The following is a 27691-nucleotide window of genomic DNA, read 5'->3' as shown; positions in this document are numbered from 1 at the left end:
TCATTATCATCAAAATACCAACAGGAAAGGCAAATTCTCATTAGTAGATTGGAAAAAGATCACATCAGATTGCAACCGGAAACAATGCTGACATTGAACTCTGGGCATTTAGGATATAAGGTAATATTTTCTTTTCTAACTTAAACAGGACTATTCAAAATATTTTATTGTAGTCTGAAAAACATTCGGATCCACACTCCAGCTCAGAAGGTGGCGTTGATGCACCTAAAAGTCGTTTGCCAAACGCCGTAAAAAAGCAGCAGCAGCAGCAGCAGCAGAAGAAGAATAAGATGCCGTTTGTATAATTCCCACTCCGTATCAGAGCTCCATATAGACGCCGTCATCATACCTGAACCTAGTTGAGACCGTCCCGCATCTTGCAATGCTCCCCTGCACTGGACAAGAGCGTGACAGGCCACAGCACGACACTGTTCTCCCACGGCTGCTGACATCGCCTCTTTATTAACCTTAAAGGCAGCAAACAAACATACAGGTGTCCCACGAGTAAGGGTTTGTGACCGGCGACGAGAAGAGGGGGCTGGCTGCATCTGTTGCGTGTGAATTAATTTCCACATTAGCATCCAGTTAGCTAGCTGTAATGTCAGACACTTAACGTAACTATGAGGGTTACATTGAAAATCACAAATGTCATCTGTCACTTGTGGTGGGCAGTGCTTTACGGGGATCTCCAGTAAATACAGGGGCGGTAACGGAGCGATATATCATGTCCGTATAAGAAGAAGGACCTGAAAGGTGCATGAATGTGTTCAGTGTAATGCTTCGGAGCTAACGGACTAGCTTCGTGGAAACACGTCGGTAGTCTGAAGAGCGTTGCTTGTCGCTTTACACGGTGCTAGCTAATATGGACGGTCTTACTTCCACCAAGGATCACTGTGTCTCGCATCGGAAAATGCAATGAGAAGACTGCAAGAGGAAAACCTCTAGAAGCCCGACGCGATAATGGAGACTTTCTTGCAGATAGCTCCCCACTCCCTGGCAATAGTGCTGTCCAGGGTCGAGACTGGGGAAGCGACGGGGGCGGCCGGGGTGTCAGAGAGCGACGAATTGCCAAGGCACCACACAGGCTATGAGATTTTTGCCGATTTCAAAGCAGAAAATACCCAGCAACGTGTGTGGAACCAACGGATTACCGAGGCTATGTCCGAGACCTTCTTCCTGGGCTGGATAGACGAGCATGTGCTGCTGATCCAGGGGAAAGAGGACCATCTGGAGGTGTTGAGGGATGGATGGATGCGGAGGTACCTCAATCCTCCTCGGGGATTCACCATCAAATACCTTGGTAAGGCCTTTACACTCGCATGTCTACTTAGGGTTGGGCCCACTAATTTCCCCGGGCGTTTGCGTTTGTTTTCATTAAGACTGGGATACTACTACCTCCATTCGGCACCCAGATTTTGAGGTTAACATCATCGCCATAGTCTGTGGGACTATTTCTCTCTTGCATTCAGACTTTAAAACGGAAATGTCAGTGCCTGAAAAATTTAAGAAGCAGTCGCATCATAGAAAAATATATTTTCTACTGGCATTAAAAACGCAGAGGTGGGTGGTATCTCATTGGTACCACATAATTGGTTTGGGTGCCGCTTTTATACATTTTACTTACCCTTTATGCCTGTTCATGTTCAGAACTAGACTAATACATTTTCTTTTATAAAATGTATTAGTCACATAGACCCACAAAGTGACATATGGCTTTATAGCTACCAATTTTGTGGTGAAATGGAAAGAGAGAATTATGTAGGTGGGGTGATGATGATTTTAGCCTTAACTTGGAATATTAATGATGTGAATTTCACAGGCAGTACAACTAAAAAGATCTGTTGTCAAGTCAGGCCTCATGACTTGCACAGCTACTAACCCGCTGTAACATATGTTGAATGCTTTAGTTAACCTAATATGAGAGGAATCAGGTCTTAGCTGAAGTCCTTTTAAACGTGTATTGATTCCTGTGGTTGCTCCACTCCATTGCTCACACAGTCATACACTGAACTCTATAGCCTTTTTCAGACATGACCTCCAGGTAAAATCTGGAGAATTGGCAACGGAGTTTACCCAGAGTCTGCCTCACAACGCAGCGGCAAGTTTTCTGGACAGACGCGTTCACAACAGTAACAAATCCCTTGCGTTATTCAGGAGAGAGGTGGTGCAGACAGAGACAGGAAGTGACTTGTTATCTCCGCTTCGTAGATCACGTGATCATGTTAACATCAGCCCAACACAGTCACCAACTCTTATCACCAACTCTCTTGACATCTTCGTCAGTGTTTTCTACGTGTGTCACAGCTTTTTCACCGGGAGATATTAGTTTTCTTTTTGTTTGTTTGTTGATTTTTTTCATTTTTTAGTCTATAGTGTGTTAGAAGTGTTATCAACCCCCTTCCTCGTTCGTGATTAATCCAGCAGGGGATCTCCTGCTGTGTTCACACATCGACTTCTCCTGGATTTCTACGGACTTTATACTAGGAGGCCAGGCGGATAATGTCTGTAGAAACTGTGGAGCGTTTCACTCAGGACATTTGCGTTCATACATGCACCTCCTCCGGAGAAAATACGGAGGAACTGCAGAGTCCAGTACATGTCTGAAAGCAGCTTATGTTGACTTTGTTACCAATTAGGCTAGAGCTGCAACTATTTCATAAATTATTTACTAATTTTACACAAACAAAAGGGGGGGGGCTATAATATATTTTGATAACGGATAAATAATTTAATTTATGTAATTCTTCAAGCAAAAGTGTCTATTCTATTTTATGTCTCAGTCAATTGTATACGTTTTGGTTTTGGAGTTACAAAATAATACATTTGAAGATTAAAATAATTATTAATTATAAATGACAACTAAATAAACAACTTCAATATTTCTGTCATGTTAAAATATTATCAATATACCCAGATGTGTCCACTTGTGTAGTTCCATTGAGTTTATATGCCATTGTGCGTAGTTGTAGTTTCATTAGCTTAAAGGGAAAGTTCATCCAAAAATGAAAATTCACTCATTATCTACTCACCCCTATGTCAATGGAGGGGTGGGTGAAGTGTTTGAGTCCACAAAACCCTTTTGGAGTCTCAGGGGGTAAACTTTGTTGGAGCAGAATCCAATACAATTGAAGTCAATGGTGAGTCCGTCTTCAGACATAGTAAAACAACAGAAAAATTATAACATGCCTCCATACTGCTTCTGTGGTGCCATTCAAGTGTCCGGAAGCCCCGACATCTATATTTGACTCGAAACGAGGTCATTTACATCGTGTTTTTAGCCTAAATGTCCTCTGATATCTTCTGAAGAGGTGCATTCAGGGACTGCCGGAAATGCTAACGTCCGCTAGCTTAGCCACTTCTGGTGGACTTTTAGGCTTAAAACTTGGTGTAAATTACCTTGTTTCGAGTCAAATATGAATGTCGCTGCTTCCAGACACACGATGACACCACACAAGCAGAATGAAGGCATGTTATGTTTTTTCAGTTTTTTTATTACGTCTGAAGATAGGTCACTAACCAGCTACAAGGTTTACCCCTGAAACTCCAAAAGTGTTTTGTGGACTCAAACACTTCACCCTTACATCCCCTTACATCCCCTTACTATCATTTGGACTTGTCAAGTCCAAATGATAGTTATTAAGATAGAAAAATAAAATCAAACTAAAACATACCACACCATAATTTTTTTTAATCAAACTCAAAGATAACCTTTATTCTTAACAATTGGGGCATCTTAGCCTTTGCTCTTTTTTTTTTTTCTCGCAAATATAGGATGGTTGAATGAAACTTTTTTCTTTTCTTTTTAAATCAGACAAACGACCAAACCTTTACACAATTAAATGTGAAATCTGAATCTGAGCCCATCTTTAGAAACAGTGTTGAGCCAGATCACACTTAAAAAGAACGAGTTCCAAGTTCAGTTCATAAGTTAATTTTTTATTGAGATGATATAGGTGATAAAAATATGGTCATGTGTTTGGTTATGAATCGATGGTGTCGGATCATGTCTGCGTGTCGCTCCACTCATTTTAAAACTGAGTCCTGACTGTGAGCGTCACGTCTCGTGTTGCACTGAGCACAACATGTTGACGAGTCATTTTCATGATGTTTAAATGCAGCCTCATAAACTCTGGAGCTAATCAAACAAACACTAAGTTACTTCATGTACTGATCAGGTCCTGGTAACTCGTGAGGAGTGTTTATTAGTTCAAGTGAGAGCAGAGTGGAGGAGGACACAGAAACTACAGCTCGGTACAAATTTATTACTTATCTGATTACTTGATTAATCGATAGAATACTGAATTACTAAAATAATCGATAGCTACAGACCTAGAGCGAGTTTGGTGTGGAAGAACTTGACTAGCCTGCACAGAGCCCTGACCTCAACCTCATCAACATCTTTGGAGATTACAAGCCAGGCCCTTTTATCCAACATCAGTGTCTGACCTCATAAATTCTCTTTTTAATGAATGGGCAAATATTCCCACAGACACACTCTAAAATCTTGTAGAAAGCCTTTTCAGAAGAATGGAAGCTGTTGTAGCTGCAAAGGGGGGTCCCTATTAATGCCTGGATTTAGAATGAGATGTCATAAACGCTCCTGTAGGTGTCCCAATACTTGTGTCCATATAGTGTATCACATTCAGATTCACGTTCAGATGCCATAGAAGAAATAAACTGAAAAGGAGTTCTTGGCGTCTCCTTTACTACAGAAATGAACCGGAGTGAAAATCTGTCAAACAGCCAAAAACTACGTCCGTCACAAACGATGAGCTCCGAAAGACTAAAGAGTGACAAATGTTTAGATTTGTACAGAATGTTTGTTCATAACAGTGATATAGAGCTGAGAAATGTTTGCATAATGAGCTGGGCGGGCCAAGTGTGGTGCATTGTTAGTGAACCTGTAATGAGAGATAACGACTGCTGCAAACCCCCCACATTTTTTACATAATTAAGTCGCAGCTACTTGCAGTTAAATAATTGCACAGGCGAATGTAGCAATTGTCACAAGATTAATTGTGCAGCACAGGTTTATTCATTCAATCAATTCATGCATTTATTTATGTCATTAATTCTGTGTTAATTAGGTCGTTGGGTTAACTCATTCTAAAACTCGATGGGTTTTAGTGGGGTGATCATCGGATCTACTACTTCTGTCTCGATTTGGCCAGTACATGGGAGCTTTGCCTGTAGGTCAATATTAGCTGCTTAGCTAATCAAAAGTAGTTGATGCTTAGTTCTACAATGTAAAAAAAACTGGCAGCTGTGGTTGCCAGAACATCACCGTAATAAATACGGTAGAACTTTTTTATACTACTATGGTAAAAGGATATTAGCATATGGAAGTAAATCAGTCTCATCCAATTTTGACATTTTAAAGACTTTGAATTCCTAGTACTGAATTTTTTTTTACATTGAAATTATGCATTTGTATTTTTTGCCACTGCTACCAGTCTTCATATTTTCGATAAGTATTTTTCACTTTTTTCAATGTTCACAAATTCAGAATCAGAAAGTATATATGTTCAAGTTTCTCATATTCGATAGATCAAATTCAGATGCCAAAATATGAGTACTAAAATTCTGATTAAACATCCGGGATACCAAGGATAAGCAATTGATTGTCTAACATCGAACCAAACCTCCAGCCAATAAAGTCATGTCCAGTGGTCATGTGACGCCGATGCTTGCGACAACCCCACGGAGAAGAAACAAAGGAGAAGTGCTGAACTGTCAGCTACCCTACGCCAGCAATGGCAACAAACCAAGGAGCAACCAAGTGTGATGTCCACATATTTCAATCAATCAATCAATCTTTCAGAGTTGTAGCTGAAGTTAGTGTGAGCTAACGATTATTTTTGTATTGATTAATCTAACGATTATTTTTTATTACTAGATTTATAAATAATGGATTTATCAAAAACAAGGGGTTATATTTATTTAAAGGGGACATTGTATGCCCATTTTGATATGGTTCCTTAGGGTCTTAATGAAATGTCTGTAACATACTTTGGTCAAAATACCACAAGGATCATTTAAAACAGCACCCTTTTTACCCTGTCTAAAACAGCCCTCCACAGAGTGACCTGTTTTTAGTGCCTGTTCCTTTAAATGCTAATTAGCCAGCTCCCCCCTCCCCCCATGATTTTAAACGATATAAATTACATATTTGATATGATATAAATTATCAAATATGCATCCCATACTTTGTATTCCCCTTCTGTTGTCCTGGAGTTTTAATTTTCCCAATCACATAATTAAATGTCCCCCTCTGCCCATCCACTACAAGCTCACAAGCAGATAGACAGAGAGAGAAAGAGAGGGGTGGGGTGGCTATGAAGACCATCATTTACCCCCGAACCTGTACATTCAACGGGTACAACAACAAGCGGAGAAAGCAGAATCGCGGGCTGACCAGCGTGGAGAAATGCGCGTCCCGTGTGAACAGCCAGGCGGCTGCGCGCTTGAGAACGGCGCTGCGCTGCCTTGCAGCCTCGCTGCGTCCGGTGTACCCCGGCATAACGAGTGGGGGGGCTCTGTGTGTTTGTGCCAGTGGTACAGTAGTGCTGAACACTGCGGAAGTCTTCCACACTGCTGGCTGTGTGGCGTTGACACAAATTCCAGCTCACGCATGGGAGAGCGAGCGGTCGCGCCCGAGCAACTGCTGCAGCCTCCCAGTCCCAACGATCCAGACAAATGCCACATGTGAGTGAATCGCGGGCTGACCAGCGCGGAGAAATGCGTGTCCCGTGTGAACAGCCAGGCGGCTGCGCGCTTGGGAACGGCGCTGCGCTGCCTCGCAGCCTCGCTGGGCCCGGTGTAAACCCGGCGTAACGAGTGTGGGGGGGGGGGATGAGGTGGGGGTGGGCCAAGGCCATGTAGGGAGACTTCCAGTGTATTGTTACAACACAATACACAGGAAGCTCATTCGAGTCACTCAAGCATGACGTTTCTGACTTAGAGGAACCATAACAAAACGCGCGAGTGTTTTTTTTCCAGAGTTTTTGGGTTGGTAGACATGCCAGATACCCAAATTAACATGTAGAAGCACTAACAAAGTGGAATTTGCATGCTATGTCCCCTTTAATAATCTCTTAAAGGGGACATAGCATGCTTGTTGTTGTACCCGTTGAATGTCGGGGTTCGGGGGTAAATGATGGTCTTCATAGCCCCCCCCACCCCTCTTTTCCTCTCTGTCTGTCTGCTTGTGTGCTTGTAGTGGATGGGCAGAGGGGGACATTTAATTATGTGATTGGGAAAATTAAAACTCCAGGACAACAGAAGGGGAATACAAAGTATGGGATGCATATTTGATAATTTATATCATATAAAATATGTAATTTATATCGTTTAAAATCATGGGGGGGAGAGGGGGGAGGGGGGAGCTGGCTCATTAGCATTTAAAGGAACAGGCACTCAAAACAGGTCACTCTGTGGAGGGCTGTTTTATACAGGGTAAAAAGGGTGCTGTTTTAAATGATCCTTGTGGTATTTTGACCAAAGTATGTTACAGACATTTCATTAAGACCCCAAGGAACCATATCAACTTGTGGTAAAATTGGCATGCTATGTCCCCTTTAAATACAAACAAATCTGACAAAAAATAGCCCAGTCTGAACTGCTAATCTCCCTTTTACAATCCCATATCTCTCCAAATAAAGATTTGTGCAAGAGCTTGTTCCATTCAAGTAAAAGGAATATATCAATCTACATTAAGCTGTCCAACAACAAAATAAATGAAAATTCAAGTATCTTTCTGGAGGAATATCAAAAAAAATTATCTTGAAGTAGCCTAGTAGTTGTATCAATGTCTGTATGAAGTAAAAAACTAACAAATAAAATAAAGTAACTATAATTCAATGGTATTTCAACAATGTTTATTATTATTTTTTACACTGAACTGTACTCTAATAATAAAATAAATATTATGTTCTTGTTTCAAGTAAAATAATGTTTGCATACAAAATAAAGAGCTTTTGAAAAAGTAATTTTAAAATATAATGCTTTATTTTTGAAAAAATAAATAAAAGGATGTAGTTTGAGTTTTCCCTTTTCTTCTTTTTCTTATTATATAACTACATTTCACATATAAACAATCTCAACAAACATGAACAACTAAACAGCTTAAACTGTCCTCTTTGTTACCACTTTCTCTGGTTCAGTGAAGTGAACTCTAATGGCTCCTGGACTGTTTGCATCTTTCCTCCATCACAATCATTACAGTCATCACAAACTTTTATCACTCTAAACATTAATTCACCAAAGTGGCCTGTTTGATTTATTATAAGGAAAGAGGTAAATGTGCAAAAACCCAGGCAAGTCATCTGTAGTCAAAGGAAAATGTACTCAGTACAGTTTAATCATAAATATCAGAGGTTAAGTAAACACTTAAGAGTTTGTATATCTAATACATACTTTTAAATTGTTAACAGCAGTAAATATTTTTTATAGAAGTCACAATTAATCCAAGGCTTCACGTTGGACCGTTCCAGCTGTTTACCAATGTGACATGAAGAGTCCTCAATTGTAAACACTTACCTGTGAAGGTTGTAACTGCTGAAGTTGATCCATATATTAATTCTAGGTAAATAATTTACAAGTTAAGTTTTAAAAATGTTACTCTCACCTCTAAAAACAGCAGAAATTAAGTAAAAGGAAAGAAACTGAATCTGAGAATATAGAGAATCAAACACAAAGTTCTGTCATCTTAGAGGATACTGAAGGTGGTTTATTGACATCATCATATCTCAATAAATAATTAAGGATGTTGTTATCCGTCTCTCTCCTCCACATCCTAAAAGTGACACCAAATATGCTGCTCCATAAATGAGGTCTTCCTTCTGCTGACACCATTCATCGTGATCCTTGGATGAGGTCCAGTTGTTTCACGTCATCAACCAAAACTTCAGTCCTTCTGACTCTAGTAGATTCACGGCTGATTTTTAAAAAAAACTACAAAAGCACTTCAGCAGAGAGAAATAGAAAAACAATTAATTAATTAGTTGGTAACAATCAGACATTAGCACATCACATAAAAACATTAATTAGATTAAAGTAGAGATAAAGACACTGGCACCAAGAAACCACAGCCCAGGAGAAATCATAAAACTGAATGTAATCATAAAAATCTAATGTAGTTAACTCACTGTCTGTTTTTCCTACACAGTCAGTATAATCTGACAGCTTCACTACATGACTACAAACATATACCTTTTTACATAGACATACAGCAATAATCACAACAAAACACAGAAAGTTAATGCTACTGTTTAACCACATGTAAGAAGTTACCAAACAATATGTTAAACTGAACTATTACCATGTCCTCATGGACTTTTTTATTTTTACCTTTTTATCGAGCTTAACTTTTAACACCTGGCTAACATAGGTTAGCAGCCCTGAGGGAACTGGTAGGCCTAACATTGCAAAGCTATCGGCTAACTAGCTAGCTTGGTTAGCATCGTGATTCACATTCACTGGGACAGTAACTAGCATGCTAACAGTTTCCTCTTCTCTGGTTAGAATGCATAGAAACAAACAGTAACTTTTTTGGAGCACAGTGAACACATGTGAAGATTAAAAACTGTAATACGTTAATAAAACAAGAGTTTACTCACCGAACAAACCGGACATCAACTCTTCTGGGTCTGTTGTTACCGATACAGTCTATGGTTGTTACTGTAGAACAGGCCTTAAACCCGGTCGACTCAAAACTAATAATCAAAGCTAAACCCGGTGGACTCTAAACTAATAATCGAAGCTAAAGCAATAATGTCCTCGCACGGTGCTCGGGCCGTATATAAAAACAAACTAACAGTAAACGTGTAGGTGTAAAAACCTTCTCCAATGACTAATGATGACAGAATCAGAGTAAATGTGAGAGAAGTGAGTGAACACGATGTAAATAAAGCTCCAGTTTTCCTCTGGTGATTCTCTCTTGCGCACACATCGGCATCACATGATCACTGGAACATGACTTGGTAGGCCGGAGGTTTGATCCGATGTGATACAATCGATTGCTTATCCTTGGTATCCTGGATGTTTAATCTGAATTTTAGCACTCAAATTTTGGCATCTGAATTTGACCTATCGAATTTGAACAACTTGAATATATACACGGGTAAAATAAGTATTGAACACATCACCATTTTTCTCAGTAAATATATTTCTAAAGGTGCTATTGACATGACATTTTTTTTACGAGATGTCGGTAACAACCCAACTAATCCATACATACAAAGAAAACCAAACAAATAAGTTCAGAAATTAAGTTATGTGTAATAAAATGGAATGACAGGGAAAAAGTATTGAACACATGAAGAAAGGGAGGTGCAAAAAGGCATGGAAAGCCAAGACACCAGCTGAAATCTATCAGTAATTAGAAAGCAATCCTGCCCCTTGTCAGTGCAAATTAATATCAGCTGGTTTAGTCCCAACTGATGGCCTATAAAAAGGTGTCTCATTACCAAGGTGTCACACAAGAAACATCTCATGATGGGTAAAAGCAAAGAGCTCTCTCAAGACCTTCGCAACCTTATTGTTGCAAAACATACTGATGGCATTGGTTGCAGAAGGATTTCTAAACTTCTGAATGTTCCAGTGAGCACTGTTGGGGCCATAATCCGGAAGTGGAAAGAACATCATTTCACCATAAACCGGCCACGACCAGGTGCTCCTTGCAAGATTTCTGACCGAGGAGTGAAAAGAATTATCAGAAGAGTTGTCCAAGAGCCAAGGACCACTTGTGGAGAGCTTCAGAAAGACCTGGAATTAGCAGGTACAATTGTTTCAAAGAAAATAATAAGTAATGCACTCAACCGACGTGGCCTGTATGCACGCTCGCCACGCAAGACTCCATTGCTGAAGAAAAAGCATGTGAAGCTCGCTTAAAGTTTGCTGCACAACATTTAGACAAGCCTGTGAAATACTGGGAGAATATAGTCTGGTCAGATGAGACCAAAATTGAACTCTTTGGATGCCATAATACACACCATGTTTGGAGGTCAAATGCACTGCATATCACCCCAAAAACACCATACCAACAGTGAAGTTTGGAGGTGGGAACATCATGGTGTGGGGCTGTTTTTCAGCATACGGCACTGGCAAACTTCATATAATTGAAGGAAGGATGAATGGAAAAATGTACCGAGACATTCTTGATAAAAATCTGCTGCCATCTACCAGGATGGTGAAGATGAAATGAGGGTGGACATTTCAGCAAGACAATGATCCCAAACACACAGCCAAGGGAACTCTCAATTGGTTTCAGAGAAAGAAAATAAAGCTGCGAGAAAGAAAATAAAGCAGCCAATCACCTGACTTGAATCCAACAGAAAATCTATGGAAAAAACTAAAGATCAGAGTTCATAGAAGAGGCCCACGGAACCTTCAAGATTTGAAGACTGTTTGTGTGGAAGAATGGGCCAAAATCACACCTGAGCAATGCATGCGACTAGTTTCTCCATACAGGAGGCGTCTTGAAGCTGTCATCACCAACAAAGGCTTTTGTACGAAGTATTAAATAAATTTCAGTAAGCGTGTTCAATACTTTTTCCCTGTCATTCCATTTTATTACACATAACTTAATTTCTGAACTTATTTGTTTGGTTTTCTTTGTATGTATGGATTACTTGGGTTGTTACCGACATCTCGTAAAAAAATGTCATGTCAATAGCACCTTTAGAAATATATTTACTGAGAAAAATGGTGATGTGTTCAATACTTATTTTACCCGCTGTATATACTTTGAATTTTGAACCCCCAGTCACTAGTCAATTGCCTGCACGACATTAAAATCTGGATGACATCAAACATTCTCAAACTGAACAGTAATAAGACTGAGCTCATGGTTGTGTCCCCCAAGGCTCTGCTCCAGGAGGTTGGAGATCTCTTCCTCAACATCGGCGGCTGCTCCAGCTTCCAATCCCCCGAGGTCCGCAACCTGGACGTCATTCTTGACACCACCCTCTCCTTCCAATCCTACATCAAATCCGTCACCAAATCCGCCTTCTTTTACCTCAGAAATATCCCCAGTCCGGCCTATCAATCTATCAATTAATCAAATTTTATTTGTATAGCCCATATTCACAAGTCACAATTTGTCTCATGGTCAACAAGGTGTGACATCCTCTGCCCTTAATCCTCAACAAGAGTAAGGACAAACTACAAAAAAAAAACTTAACAGGGGAAAAAGAACGTAGTAACCTCAGAGAGAGCCACATGTGAGGGATCCCTCTCCCTGACTGGCAGAAACCCTCACTCATGCCTTCATCACCTCCTGCCTGGACTACTGTAATGGAGTCCTGTCCGGTGTACCTGACAACATCCTGAAACGACTCCAATATGTAAAGAACTCCGCTGCCAGGGTTCTCACCCGCACTAAGCCCAAACCGGCCCTCATTCACCTCCACTGGCTCCCGATAAAGTCCCGTATTAAATACACAATCCTCCTTCTCACCTATAAATCCCTCCACACCCTAGTCCCACTATATTTAACTGACCTCCTCCACCCCTACACTCCACTCAGAAGGCTGCTGTCCTCAAACTCAGTTTTGCGCTCCATCCCCAACACCAAACTGCGAATTACCCTGCCGAAATACGCAACACAGAATCTCTCGACATCTTCAAAAAAACTCCTCAAGCACCACCTCTTCACTAAGGCCTTTGGCCTTAGTTAATGCTGCACCCTGCTGTTTATTTCTATCCTGTTTTGTATTATTACTTATTTCTTTTCTCTTCTGTTTCTAACCTCACAGACATATGTAAAGCGCTCTTGGGTCCCATGAAAGGCGCTATATAAATGCAATCCATTATTATTATTGGAAAAATAAAAGTGAAATATACTTGTTGTACTGAAATTCAGTGGCAAAAAATACAAATACATAAAAAGTCAGTGCTAGGAATTCAAAGGCTTTAATATTTAAAAATCTGATGAGACTGATTCACTTCATTGTTAGTAATTCTGATTTTACCGTTAAGGTTGGAGTCTGATTCCGTATTTTACTGCATAAATACCGTTTTTTACCATTGAAGGAAACACAGTTTTGCCGTTTAATTAACATGAAAATACCATAAGAATACCGTATAAATAAATTTGGTGCCATTAAATATGACTGCTGTACAATTACTGTGACTACTGTGCAATATAAAAAACTACTTTATTCTGTATAAAATCTCTTAAAATGCTGTATAAATAAATGGTTTCCCATTAAATATGACTACTGTGAAATTAACATTCCAATGTAATGATTTCACTTCTCATATATATGTAAAAGGTTTTTGCCCTTTAAAGAAACCAGCTCATTGTTAATTGGGGTATAAATTGGGTTACACTTTCTATAATCTGTGATCTAAAATCTTAATATACTCAACATAGATGGCACAAAGAAAAACAAAAACGCTTTAACAGTAAAATACTGGTAACTGTGCTTGTCATATCACTCAAAACACTTCTCTTATTATACATTTTGGGGGTAATTATAACACATAAGGTAAAAGTTGTATTTAATATTTTAATGATCAAAAAGGGAGCAGGCAAGGGAGCAGTTCGTGGACACAGAGGGTCCTGCCAAGTTGGGTGGAATGAGTTACCGCAATTTATTGGGCTCCCAGGACACAAGCATCAGGTAAAGAGCAGAGAGAACAATCACAGGATCAAAAACATTTTATTTACATAAAAGTAGTGGTGGGAGATATTGCAAAATGTATATCAAAGTATACCAATTTTTCTGGTAATTCAATTTGAAAATGGTTTAAAAATGAAAGGACACTCTCAAACACCTATTTTGGCTACATTTTCATAGTCAGGCCTGTCATGGGTTATAATTAGTTGTCCTAAAATATCGTTGTCTTTGAACAGTTGAATCAATGGTGAACAGAGGCAATAGGCTATAAAGACAGCAATATCTACGATAACTAAAAGTGGTTGAATTACTTTTACAAATATCATTACAGATGAAAATTTAAATTTTAAGTTTTACTTTAATTTTCAAAATGGAAGATTCTGCTGGATGGAGTGCAAAGCTACTGGTTCATTGGTATGTTAAATTCACAGAAGAACAAGCACATATCCTGTGAATGAGTGAGTGACTGGAATTTGCCCCTTTCTGCCCTTGGCCGTATATGGCACAATGTGAAAAAAATAATTTTTCAATTGATATATGATTACATGACATGTTGATATAGACTCTGCTAGCAGTTGGAGTAATGTCACTTGGCTGATGGCAGGGCAGTAGGCAGGATTTTGAAATTAGGCTGGTTTCTTTTTGTTTTTTAGGGGAGCTGTATCTGTAAATACCTGACTTTGTGTGATGTTATTCTTTAATTTGACAAATCAAAAGGATGTAAAGAGACTACTATTTCTCCTTTTTCCTACTTTCTGTGCTCCTTACTCTGTCTCACCTGCTCCCCTCTGTTCTCCTCCTCTCTATTCTTCCCTGTCCTGCTCCTCTTTGTTTTCCTCTTCTATGTGCTCCTCTCTGTTCTCTTCCACTCTGTTCTTCATTTAATCTCTCCCACACAGATAGCTGTATTATTGAAAGCTGTCAGTTTCAAGCGGTTTCACGTCATTCAGATGTAGAGATACAGTGGGAGACAGGTGTGTGGAGTAGCTAAAAACTGTAATCCAATAAAAGTACTGTTATTTTGCAAAAACAATTGCTCAAATAGAAGAAAAATTTGTCCTCAAAATAACAAAAAATGTCTTGAGTAACTAACTTAAGAAATAAATAAAAGAATGCAAAAACCTTAAATTGCACTGAAGGGGAGCTACAGTGTGCGGACGGCTGTCTTCTATAGGTCCAGCACATGCCTTTAACAGTATTTGGATGTGTCTGACTACTATGCCCGGTTTGAAGGTAAAATCCCCCCCCTAAAATTCATTATTGTGACTCTTAAAACTGATTATTGGCCCAGTTCTAGGGCTGGGCGATAAAACGATATTGATAATTATTGAGATATAATTTTTCCTCGATAGATATTTAAGAAATGTCGATATAACATTGATAGAACTCATCCTATCCATGTTTTGACAGACAACACGAACAGCCAACTGACACAGGATGACCGGACCTTTAATGAGCGTCTGTCCTGAAGCAGCAGTGTTATAATTATTCAGCAGTGGAAACCCGCTAAAACAATGAACGTAGCGGATAAACGACTCTGCATCGATGCATTGTTAAAGTGACCGGAGCGACCCGCAGACATGATCCGACACCATCGATTAATAACTAAACACTTGATCGGAGGTTTGTCACCTAAATCATCCCAATAAAAATAGAACCAATGAACGTGAACTAATACATTTTTGGAGCCGTGACCTTAGTTGAATTTTGTGCAAATGAACTATGAATGTTAACTAGTTAATTTTCAGCTGCATGAACTGAACTTTGAACTAGCTCATTGTAAGTGTGAACTGGCACAAAACTGAGTATAACTACATATACAACTTTATAAGCTGTGTTATTAAATATGTTTTGCTGCTCCAGAAGTATTTTATTTGTTGGAAGAGGGGGCAAAATGGTTCTTTTGGTAGTAAAGGTTTCCGAGCCCTGTTTTAGACCTATAGCAGCATAACTAAGAGGAGGTCTAAGACAAGCCTGGACCAGCTCTAATTATAAGCTTTATCGTAAAGGAAGGTTTTAAGCCTACTCTTAAACGTACAGATGGTGTCGGCCTCCCGAACTGAAAGTGGGAGATGATTCCACAGGAGAGGAGCTTGATAGCTGAAAGCTCTGGCTCCTACTCTACTTTTAGAGACTTTAGGGACAACAAGTAAGCCTGAATTCTGGGAGCGCAGTGCTCTAGTGGGGTGATATGGTACTATCAGCTCTTTGAGGTATAATGGTGCCATATTATTAAGGGCCTTGAAGGTGAGGAGGAGAATTTTAAATTCTATTCTAGATTTAACCAGAAGCCAGTGTAGTGAAGCTAATACAGGAGAAATGTGGTCTCTTTTCTTGGTTCTTGTCAGGACACGTGCTGCAGCATTTTGGACAAGCTGCAGAGTCTTTAACGACTTACTGCTGGAGCCTGATAATAAGGAATTACAATAATCAAGTCTGTATGTAACAAAGGCGTGGACCAATGTTTCTGAGATAGGACTTGTCTGATTTTTGAGATGTTACGTAAGTGAAAGAAGGCGGTCCTACAAATTTGTTTTAAGTGAGAATCAAAGGACAAATGTCATCTAGCACAGCTATATAATTAGATTATTTATCGCTAAGGTGTTTATGGACAATTTTTAGAACCTCTGTTTTATCTGAGAAAAGTGCTAATTTGCACAAATTGCAATCGATCTGAAAAATAGGATTTAAACCAGTTTAGGACAGTTCCTTTAATGCCAATTAACTGTTCTAGTCTCTGGAATAATATTTGATGATCGACAGTGTTGAATTGTAGTGGCCGTTTTACTTCGTTCCACATTACCAAAGGCCACTTATATTAAGTCTGCGGAGTGTTTGTTAAGTCTGACTCGTGTCCAACATATACCTTGCCTTGTTGTGAAAACCCAATGTCGACACACTTCCAGGAGGCAGGTAAATCTTGAAAAGGGTTTATTTTACAGTTCCAGCACAATTTACAGACACACCTTATATCGATCCTTTACCGAATAGGCGATGCTGTTTTTTTTTACGCTTTCACGATGTCACGTTTTCATGATTTCACGCTCAAAAACTTATTTCGATCCACTCCTCAGACTTCGCACTCACCACGATGTTAATGCGGTCAATAACAACAATGCGCATGTGCAATGAACTTTATTACGGCATCTTAAACTGTCGCAAACAACAAGCCGCAAACAGCGCCCAAAACAATATAATTAAATACAGCAGACACACTATACAAAATATGTTTTAACTGTATAAAACTACAAACCTGGATAATTTAAGAACATATCAAACCAACATTAATATTTATTTACACACATGCAGGCTGCATGGTGGCTCTTACATGAATGCTGCACTAAGATGTAACAGGACGAGGACAGACACAAACCCTTGATCTGAAGCTATTAGAAGGTCATTAGTGACTTTTGCCAAGGCTGTCTCCATGCTGTGATTAGCTCTAAACCCCGACTGAAAGTCTTCATATACATTACTTTCCTGGAGAAACTCACGCAGCTTGGGGATTTTAGACAGGAAGGCGAGGTTGGATATCGGTCGGTAGTTGGCTAAAACCTCAAGGTCCAGGGTGGTTTTTTTAAGAAGGGGTTTGATTACAGGTAGCTTAAAGGACTGTGGTACATATCCTAATGATCATGAGAGATTGATTGTATTCAGTAACGTACTATCAATTAGGGGCAGAATTTCTTTAAGTAACTTTGGGTTTAGAAGATGAGATTATTTTGATCAGCTGATCAAGGGTGATCAGAGAAATTGTTGGTAGGATTCTCAGCTGTTTCTGAGATTTCTGTGCTTGATGGGGTATTAGTGTCAACTGAGGGCAGGAGATGGTAGTTTTTTTTCTAATAGTTAAAATGTTATTAAAGAAGGTCATAAAGATATTGCTATTCAGGGATGGAGAAATACTGGATTTGATTGAGCTGTGACTCTGTCAGCCTGGCTACAGTGCTGAAGAGAAACCTGGTGATGTTTTTATTTTCTTCTATTAATGTGGAGCGGTGGCTAGCGGGGGCTGGCTAACTACAGCTAACGAAGGTTCTAAGCTTCTAAGTCGCTGAGTCGCACCTCCATCGCTACCAATACACTACATTTGTTACATGTACCACTACTTAACAGTAGTGGTACATGTAACAAATGTACCACTACATTTTTTTTTGACATCTATCATTATGTGATGTTCAGTGTTGATAATGTTGATACGTAAGTGCAGGTCAGCAGGAGTGTGGAGGGAGAAAACAGGAAACTCCAGCATGGTACAAACCAACCGCTTGTCATTGTGCAGCAGCAGACCATAGTGAAAACCCTGTATTTTCACTTATTGTGGCCACTGTTCTTCAACAAAGTTGACTAACTGGCCAGTTCACGTTAACAGGCTCTGCTCCTCTCATCTCTGCCTCACTGTGTGTCGTTGTCATGGTCGCTCTGTGTGAGGGAGTGGGGGCCCCGGGGCCTGTGCGTTCCCAGTCTGAGGAGTCTTGGAGCACATGCACACACGATGATGATAAAAAAAAAATAAAGAAAACGGGGGGCATATTTGCAAGTTGCACTGTTGCGCTGTTATAAAATTTTACTGCACTGTCTCCAAAAATAGTTGTAAAATGAGACCAAATGGTCACAGTCTGGAGCTCTGCTTAAGATGATGTGGTGCTGATTCAGTATTTCGTTATTTGTGAAACAGCTGCAGATGCAGCACTCACAGGCTCTCCTCCTCATCTCTGGGGACTTCGATCATGTCTCTCCATCCTCCAATCTGCCCACCTTCACCCAGTACGTCACATGCCACCCCAGAGACAATTAAATACTGGAGCATTTCTATGCCAACACCAACGAAACCAGCTGTAACCCGCAGTGAGGAAGTGGTCCGACGAAACTGGATTTGAAGGACTGTTTCGAGTCAACTTTGTGGGAAGAACTCTGCAAAGATCATGGGGAGGACATCAACAGCCTCACACACTACATCACGGAATACATTAACTTCTAGTTAAGTACAGTGCTTCTCCAATAACAAGTCGTGGATTAACCCTGACATAAAGGCCCTCCTCAAGGAGAAAAAGAGGGCTTTTAGGTCAGGAAACAAGGAGGGGCTGATAGCTGTGCAGAAGGTGCTGAGGAGGAGGTTCAGTGAGAGGAAGAACAGCTACAGGAGGACCAGAAAGACAATGCCAGCGGTTTCTAGAACGGCAAAACAAATTTGAAATCAATTATTTTTTATAATCGAGTTACTTGAGAAATCGTTTTAGCCGCAGTAAGTACTTTCACAGACTCCAAATTAATAATTTGAGGTAAATTCAACACCGTACTCAACCCGGCAATTGACCAATAAGGAACAACAATCAGCAAATGGGAGTACATGGAAAAGACCCGGTGACATTTGGTAACTAAATAATATAAGAATATAACATAAGAAGTCATTTTTTAGTCCTTCAATGGGGAAATTTGCAGCATTATAGCAGCAAGAGCCAAAAAGACATCAGCAAGTAACAAGCAACATGCAATACTTGAGTGTAAGAAATATTAAAAAATATAGATAAACATATGAATCTAATTAAACTATTATATACAGTGTAAAGACAGGAAGAAATATATGCAGTGTGAGGATATTTACAATGAATGGATTGCAAATGAACCGTAGAAATTGCACAGACAGATGAATATAGCACAGTGAATATTGCACAGATGAGACTTAAAATGTCAAATTGCAGTCCATAATAATTGTGGTGAATTTAGTTTTTTTACTAGAAGTTATATAGTCTTACTACTGCAGGAATGAACGACCTGCGATACCTCTCCTTCAGACACTTGGGGTGGGACTAGTTGTCAACAGAGAAGACAGCTTCACCATCACCCTCCTCTGAGTCAAGCAGGTATCCCAGGACAGGGCTGGTCCTCCTTATCAGTCTATCCAGTCTCTTCCTGTCAGCAGTGGAAATGCTGCTGCCCCAGCAAACTACTCCAAAGAAGATTGCAGATGCCACCACAAATAACCTATTAGCAACTCATACTTCTAACCTCTACATCACATATTCTCCCGTGTAGACTTCTTTCTCACCACCAAATCGACCATAAAAGACAGAACAGATTTATCAATCCATCCAATTGTAATAATTGACCATGCTTCAATTCCATAAACAATCCACCAGATGGCGCTTTAATATCTCACTGCTCACTACTATGGGAAACCACCAAAACAGTAATGCAAGGGAAAATAATTTCGTATTCATACTATAAGAAGAAAACCTATTAAAACAATCTAGAAAAAAAAGTCAAAGAACTTGAAAATATCTAGGCGATAACTCTAACAAACAAATATACATTGGAATGCTCTGAAATAACAAATACAAAAAACACAGTTTATCTTGCAACAACTAAAACATGAACGTTATGAATACAACAATAAATCCAGGAAATTCCTTGCAAATCATCTTAAATAAAAGAAGGAAAAACATAATCGCAGCTATAAAAAAAACTCTCCAGAGGATATAAGAAACACTTTTTGAACATTTTACAGTGAACTGTATACTTCAGACAATGAACCAGACCCCAATGATATAAATATATTCCTAAATAATATAAACCTACCCACGATACCAAATTTACAATAGTGGAATTCCACAAAACAATAATGTTAATACCTACAAATAATGCACCAGGTCCGGATGGCTTCCCCGCAGTTTTTTAGACACTTTTGGCAAACTATTTCACCTGTTTTTCAGAATGACACAAGAACTGACAGACTAAAATCAGACAAAGATCCCAGTGGTATTATTGTTATTATTATTTCTATCATTATATTGATTCGATCTCACCACTTGCAGAGAGAGAGACTACCATTCAGTGATCTATTGGAAAAATACGGTGTTATGAACTCTTTGATAAATGAAAAGGCTTGATTGTTAAGGGCTTTGTATGTGAAGAGCAGGATCGCTGAGGCTAAAGGTAAATCTGACTGGTTACTGGCTTGTATGGCAGTACTTTGAAAGCCATGTGGCCTCAGTAGATTAGGCATCATTACCTCTATGCCTTTTTAAATTAAACACTTTCCCAGTTTAGAACTGTTGTGATTATTATACCTTAAGCGTGACACCATTAAATGGTGTTCCTTTGGGCATTCAATACATTTGGCTATCAGAAAAATATTGAATATTAATATTACAAATATTAATATTAAATAATAACTTTAATTGATTAAAGCTTCCTCGGGGCACCACCCTTCAAAGGAAGGCAAAAGATGTATTGATTTTGTCTCATGAAAGTACAAACTACAAATTTGGAACTCTGATTAGTATTAAATTAATAACTATAACCAAAATCACCACAGAAGTAGTTAGCAAAGTTGAAGGATATGGATTTATTGACAGTGTAGAGGTTGGCAAATTCACCCTTATGCAACATTAATAAAGACAATTGTGTTAAAGAAAATCATTTATTATGAAGGTTTTAGCAGTCTGCTCCAGGCAGGCCTGCTTTAAGGTTGATGAGCTTGGATAGGGAGAGGTACCTACTCCTCCGGGAGAGGACAGTAGAAAAAGAGAGATACCCACCTCTCCTCCTGAAGAAGTGAGTAGAAAGAGAAAGAAAAGAGGGGGAACTGGGCTTTTATAGGCCTGGTGACCTCATGGGGCACATAGTGACCAACAGTGGTTGAAAGTTGCATCCAGGGGCAGGTTTAACACCTAGGTGTGAAGTTGAAGCAGCCTGGGAGACTGAGTTCTGGAGGCTCTCCTTTGTCTTCAGAACAAAGGAAACATGTGGTTGCAGGCTTTGGCGACACATGAAGGCCAAACTATTGTTCACAAATACTAGGTCCCAACAGTACATAGGACAAGATGGAGAATATCCCTTGTACGTTCCACCTCACTAATTAATGCCTACCGACAGTTGATGTTGTCGGATTTTCTCGGATGTTAATGACATATCCTCAGTTGTGTACCTTAGCGTATCATCAGGTGTTTCAGCCTTTTAATCACAAGACACCCTCTTCTAAGGCAGGCCCACCAGAGGTTGACCAGACCTACAGTGCTGTGAAAAAGTATTTGCCCCCTTCCTGGTTTCTAATTTTTTTGCATATTTGTCACACTTAAATGTTTCAGATCATCAAACAAATTTTAATATTAGACAAAGATAACCCGAGTAAATTCAAAATGCAGTTTTTAAATGATGATTTCAATTATTAACGGAAAAAAGCTATCCAAACCTACCTGGCCCTATGTGAAAAAGTAATTGCCCCCCTTGATAAATCATGAATGAACTGTGATTAAACCAAATTGTTTTGGAAAGCTGAGTTAAATTTCACTAGCCACACCCAGGCCTGATTACTGCCAGACCTGTTGAATCAAGAAATAACTTAAATAGAACCTGTCTGACAAAGTGAAGTAGGCTAAAAGATCTCAAAAAGCAACACATCATGCCGCGAGCTAAAGAAATTCAAAAACAGATGAGAAACAAAGTAATTGACATGTATCAGTCTGGAAAGGGTTACAAAGCCATTTCTAAGGCTTTGGGCCTTCAGCGAACCACGGTGAGAGCCATTATCCACAAATGGAGAAGACTTGGAACAGTGGTGAACCTTCCCAGGAGTGGCCGGCCTACCAAAATTACTCCAAGAGTGCATCGACGACTCATCCAGGAGGTCATAAAAGATCCCAGAACAACATCTAAAGAACTGCAGGCCTCACTTGCCTCAGTTAAGGTCAGTGTTCATGATTCAACAATAAGAAAGAGACTGGGCAAAAATGGCATCCATGGGAGAGTTCCAATGCGAAAGCCACTGCTGACCAAAAATAACACAAAGGCTTGTCTCACATTTGCCAAAAAACATCTTGAGGATCACCAAGACTTTTGGGCAAATATTCTGTGGACTGGCGAAACAAAAGTTGAACATTTTGGAAGGTGTACGTCCCGTTACATCTGGCGTAAAACTAACACAGCATTTCATAAAAACAACATCATACCAACAGTCAAACATGGTGGTGGTAGTGTGATGGTCTGGGGCTGCTTTGCAGCTTCAGGACCTGGACGACTTGCCATAATTGATGGAACCATGAATTCTGCTCTCTACCAGAAAATCCTGAAGGAGAATGTCCGGCCATCAGTTCGTGACCTCAAGCTCAAGCGCACTTGGGTTATGCAGCAGGACAATGATCCGAAATACACCAGCAAGTCCACCTCTGAATGGCTCAAAAAAAACAAAATTAAGGTTTTGGAGTGGCCTAGTCAAAGTCCGGACTTAAATCCGATTGAGATGCTGTGGCATGACCTTAAACAAGCCGTTTATGCTCGAAAACCATCCAATGTGGCTGAATTAAAACAATTTTGCAAAGAAGAGTGGGCCAAAATTCCTCCACAGCGATGTGAAAGACTCATTGCCAGTTATCGCAAACGCTTGATTGCAGTTGTTGCCGCCAAGGGTGGCACAACCAGTTATTAGGTTTAGGGGGCAATTACTTTTTCACATAAGGCCAAGTCGGTTTGGATAGCTTTTTTCCCTTAATAAATGAAATCATCATTTAAAAACTGCATTTTGTATTTACTCGGGTTATCTTTGTCTAATATTAAAATTTGTTTGATGATCTGAATCATTTAAGTGTGACAAATATGCAAAAAAATAAAAAATCAGGAAGGGGGAAAAATACTTTTTCACAGCACTGTAGGTGCATGTTCCATGCATCTTGGGGCCCAGTTGGGATCGAACCTCCTGATCCAGAGCCATTGGCTGCAGCATTCGGCAGTGTGTGATGTAGTCAACCTCTCTTTCCAGCCATGTTGCTCTGCCTCAATTAAAGTTGTAAAATGAGGCTTACTTCCTGTTGCCAGTAGGTGGCACTATCACTATCACTACATACAGACTAATAGATCTGTCCAGGCAGGGACTGTGATCATGTGACAGAATTTTGGTGCTGATAGAAAATTGCTCAGTGGATTTACAAAAACTTAAATTTTCACAGTGAATCAGTAGGTGGCGCTATGACTCTGACTCAATATTGACATATGGGGCTGATCAGGCCTAGACTCTGATCATGTGACATAATTTTGGGGCTGTTTAGACAATGCACAGTGGAGTTAAAACTCCTGTTTACAAATCAGAGTGACTATATTGACATAAGTCTGACTGATCAGGACTTTGTGCTTGACCTAGACTCTGATCATGTGACATAATTTTGGGGCTGTTTAGACAATGCACAGTGGAGTTAAAAAAAACGTCCTGTTTCACAGTCAATCAGAAGGTTGCGCTATGACCCTGACTCAATATTGACATGTAGAGCTGTTAGGTCCTGGACTCTGATCATGTGACTTTTGGTGCCGATTGGACAATGCAGATTGTAGTTAAAAAAATATCCTGTTTCAAGGCGAATCAGTAGGTGGCGCTATGACCCTGAGTTAATATTGACATGTGGAGCTGTTCAGGCCAGGACTGTGGTCATAGGTTTAAATGTTGGTTCCGATTGGACAATGCACAGTGGAGTTTTAAAAGAACTTCCTGTTTCATAGTGAATCGTTAGGTGGCACTATGACCCTGACTCAATATTGACATATGGAGCTGATCAGGCCTGGACTCTGATCATGTGACAGAATTTGGGGGCTGATTGGACAATGTACAGTGGAGTTATGAGAACTTTGTCTTCTATGGCAAAAAATCAACCTTCACCGCACCTCAATGTTTACAAGGTTTGAGGAAAGTTGAGGAATGGTTTTATGACTTGTCTGAGCTCATTTGAGCTGTATATTGTAAAGCAGCTAGGATCAGAGCATCAAAGTATAAAACATGTCACTTCCTGTCGCAAGCAGGTGGCGCTGTAATGATGAATCAATATTGACCTATGGATCTGTTCAGGGCGGGACTGTGATTGTGTGAAAGAGGGGTGAGGCTGAATGGACAATGCACAGAGGAGTTATAATAAATCCCTCTTTTTGGCAAATCATCAAAATTCAACGCCACGCCACGGTCACACCATGTGACGTGCACTTTAAGGCAGTTTAAGGCCCAATCCCATTTCACCCCGTGGCCCTACCCCTACCCTAGTGGTTGAAAGCTTCCCCTACGAGTTGGGACAGCCCTTCAAGAAGCCGTTACATCATCCTCATTAGTTGATGCGGAAATACGCATCAAACCTTTTTTAAGGTTGTTGTGAAAAAAGTGACCATATTATATTTAAAATGATATTAAATTAAGATATTACAATCATTATCGTAATTTTTAAATCGTTATTAATGGAGAAATTACTACTATGTGGGTCTCTCTCCCAGCTTGCCGGTGATTCGCAAGGCATTCTGGGTACTCTTTTTGAAATGAGGGTCTGAAAAATCTCCTTTTGGAGGGGTATAGAGCCCTACCCCTCGGCCCTACCCCTCCGTCCCAACAGGTTTTGGGACACTCTGCCCCTACACGTGAACGCGCAAAACGAAGGGGAAGGGCTAAGGGGTAGGGCCAAGGGGTGAAATGGGATTGGGCCTTAATCTCCATGTTGTTGAGATGACACTCACTGAATTTAAAGTTGATCTGATGAAAGCTTCAGGAAGAGTTCATTCAAATACAACATGTGTAAATGGTAAAAAATGGCCACTTAATTCAAAATGGCTGACTTCCTGTTTGGTCTAGCATATCGATCCAAGAGAGTTTTTTGATACATAGGAAAAGCCACATGTTCCTACCAATTTTTGTACATGTCGATTAATCGTGGTGCTAGGGCTGCTCTTTAGGGGGCGCTAAAACTCACAGTTTCCAAATGCCTACATAATCAATGTCTTGAAGCCCTTTTGACAAAGTTTGACAAGGAGCAATACATCAAAGTGTAAGACGTGCAAAAAACCAAGACATTTCCTGTTGCCACCAAGGGGCGCTGTGATTTTAAGTCATGATTTCTGTGTAGATGTCATCAGTCTGGGACTCTTGTCATACTTATCCAGTTTGGATTAGATTGGATCATGTATGTCTGAGATATAACAATCTCCTGTTTTGATGGCGAGTAATACATTTTTGACGCCACGCCACCTTCACACTTTGTGACGAAAAATCGAAAATCTAGGTAGTTTTAATCTCCATCTTGTTTAGATGACACTCACCGAAGTTGACCTGATGAAAGCTCTAGGAGGAGTTTGTTAAAATACACAATGTGTAAAATGACCATAATGGCTACTAAATCCAAAATGGGCGACTACCTGTGGCGTTTTTCATAATGCTCTGTGAGACTTATTTGTTCGTCTGGCCATGATACACTTATGTACCGATTTTCGTGAAGATCGGTGAAAGCAAACTCAGGGGCTGCGTTTGAGGTGGCGCTGTTCAGCCATTTTGCCACGCCCATTTCAAATTACTCCAGAATACGTACAATTTCACCACTTTTGGATTTTCTGCAGACTTTGGGGAGTTTTTGAGCATGTCTAAGGCCTTGAAAAACATGATTCATTTGCCTGAAAATTTTAAATAAACACATCAGTTGCACTGTAGGTGCTCAGGCCCTATTCAGGCACTAATTAGGGACCAGGGGCAAATTCCTCAATAGATAATAATGAGTCAGAGGAGGTCTAAAATGGCTCCCAGGAAAAAGAAACACACAAGGAGGGGGAAAAGGAAGCAAAAGCCCCCTAATGGATGCTGTGCAGGGAGAACTAATGGTGATAAATATATTTGTTCATGAACTGACTACCGAGCAACTCAGAGTAGTAATATCAATAACCATCAAAATCAATGCATTCCATCTACAGATACACTCTTAAAAATGTTTAAAGGTCCAGTGTGTAAGATCTAGGGGAAAGAGATCTATTGACAGAGATTTAATATAAAATAATCCTAGTGATGTTTTCACGAGTGTGTTTCATCTAAATTATACAAATTGTTGTTTTATTTCCACTAGAATGAGCCCTTTATATTGAAATACTTGTTTATTGACATGAGGGGGGGGTCCTCTCTATGGAGGCCGCCATGTTTCATGTAGTAGCCCAGACTGGACAAACTAAACACCCTTTGAGTTTTTATGAAAACTGAAGGTTACCACAGGTTCTCTGTCATGTTTGGAAGGGGAGGATGAGGTGAGGGGTGTTCAGCTGTAACATGCAACTTCACCACTTTATGTCACTAAATTCTACACACTGCAACTTTAAAACGGCTTAATTTAAGACATGGGTAATTGGTAACTCCAATTAAAGTGTTTAAAATGTGAAACCAATTAGTACAATTTATAAAATTCACATTGTCACCACCAGTTGCCCCTAATTCCAGAAGTGATTTGGGCAAATATAGCAAGATCTTATATTATATATAGCTAATGTTCTGGGCGCATGTTCTGCTTCGATGTCGCAGTCAGTCTTCTTGTCTTGCTGTTACCGTTCGTGTCCCATCTCTCAAGTCTTGTTTTGTGATGTTTTGAGTTTTCAGTGTAATGCATTAAACGTGATACCATAAAATGGTGTGCCTTTCGGCATTCAATAAATTTGGTTATCAAAATAAAATATAAAATATTAATATTGTATTATTAATATTAAATAATAACTTTAATTGATTAAAGTTACCTCGGGGCACCACTTAAGTCTAAGAGATTAAGTCTCATAAAAGTACTAACTACAAATTTGGAACTCTGATTAACAATTAAATTAATAGCTAAGACCAAAATTACCATCTAGATTCTAGATGGTAATTTTGGTCTAGATAGTTAGCTAAGTTGAAGGATATGGAGTCCTTGACAGTGTAGAGGTTGGCAAAATTCACTTATGCAACATTAATAAAAAAACATTTGTGAAAGAAAAACATTTATTATGAATATAATAAAGTATAAAAACACAAATTACTAACGGTGTACTTACTAAACAAAGATAGGTATGTAAGTATGCATGTGTGTGTGTCTGTGTGAGTCAGCATGCTTTCAAAATGGCGGCTGGCCAAAGAGATAACACCCTTCCCCCCCTATTGGAATGTTTACGACATGTAGAGATAATTAGGTGAAGATTTATGCGTATGTCTGTGTATGTGTTTGTGCCAAGTTAGAGAAATAGTGTAGATTGAAATGCACAGAAAGACTGTGAAGGGCATAACAAACTAACATTACTTTTGAATAACTTATAACCAAAATATCACA

The 27691-nt window shown here is 39.6% G+C and overlaps 1 protein-coding gene across 2 annotated transcripts in view; it reads left to right on the top strand.

Moving 5' to 3' along the window:
- Positions 1-317: 317 nt before the first annotated feature.
- Positions 318-27691, top strand: part of LOC118112186 (storkhead-box protein 2) — a 56114-nt gene continuing 28740 nt past the window's right edge. The window contains exon 1 of one of the 2 annotated variants that reach the window (XM_035161298.2): positions 318-1300. In XM_035161298.2, coding sequence (XP_035017189.1) covers positions 961-1300 — 340 coding nt within the window. In that variant the 5' untranslated portion in view covers positions 318-960. The remainder of the gene's footprint in view (positions 1301-27691) is intronic. The other variant, XM_035161297.1, reaches the window with a different exon arrangement.

Source organism: Hippoglossus stenolepis, chromosome 7 (assembly GCF_022539355.2).
Source record: "Hippoglossus stenolepis isolate QCI-W04-F060 chromosome 7, HSTE1.2, whole genome shotgun sequence".
In the NCBI taxonomy this organism is placed as follows: domain Eukaryota; kingdom Metazoa; phylum Chordata; class Actinopteri; order Pleuronectiformes; family Pleuronectidae; genus Hippoglossus; species Hippoglossus stenolepis.
This window is presented reverse-complemented; position numbering and strand designations above follow the sequence as displayed.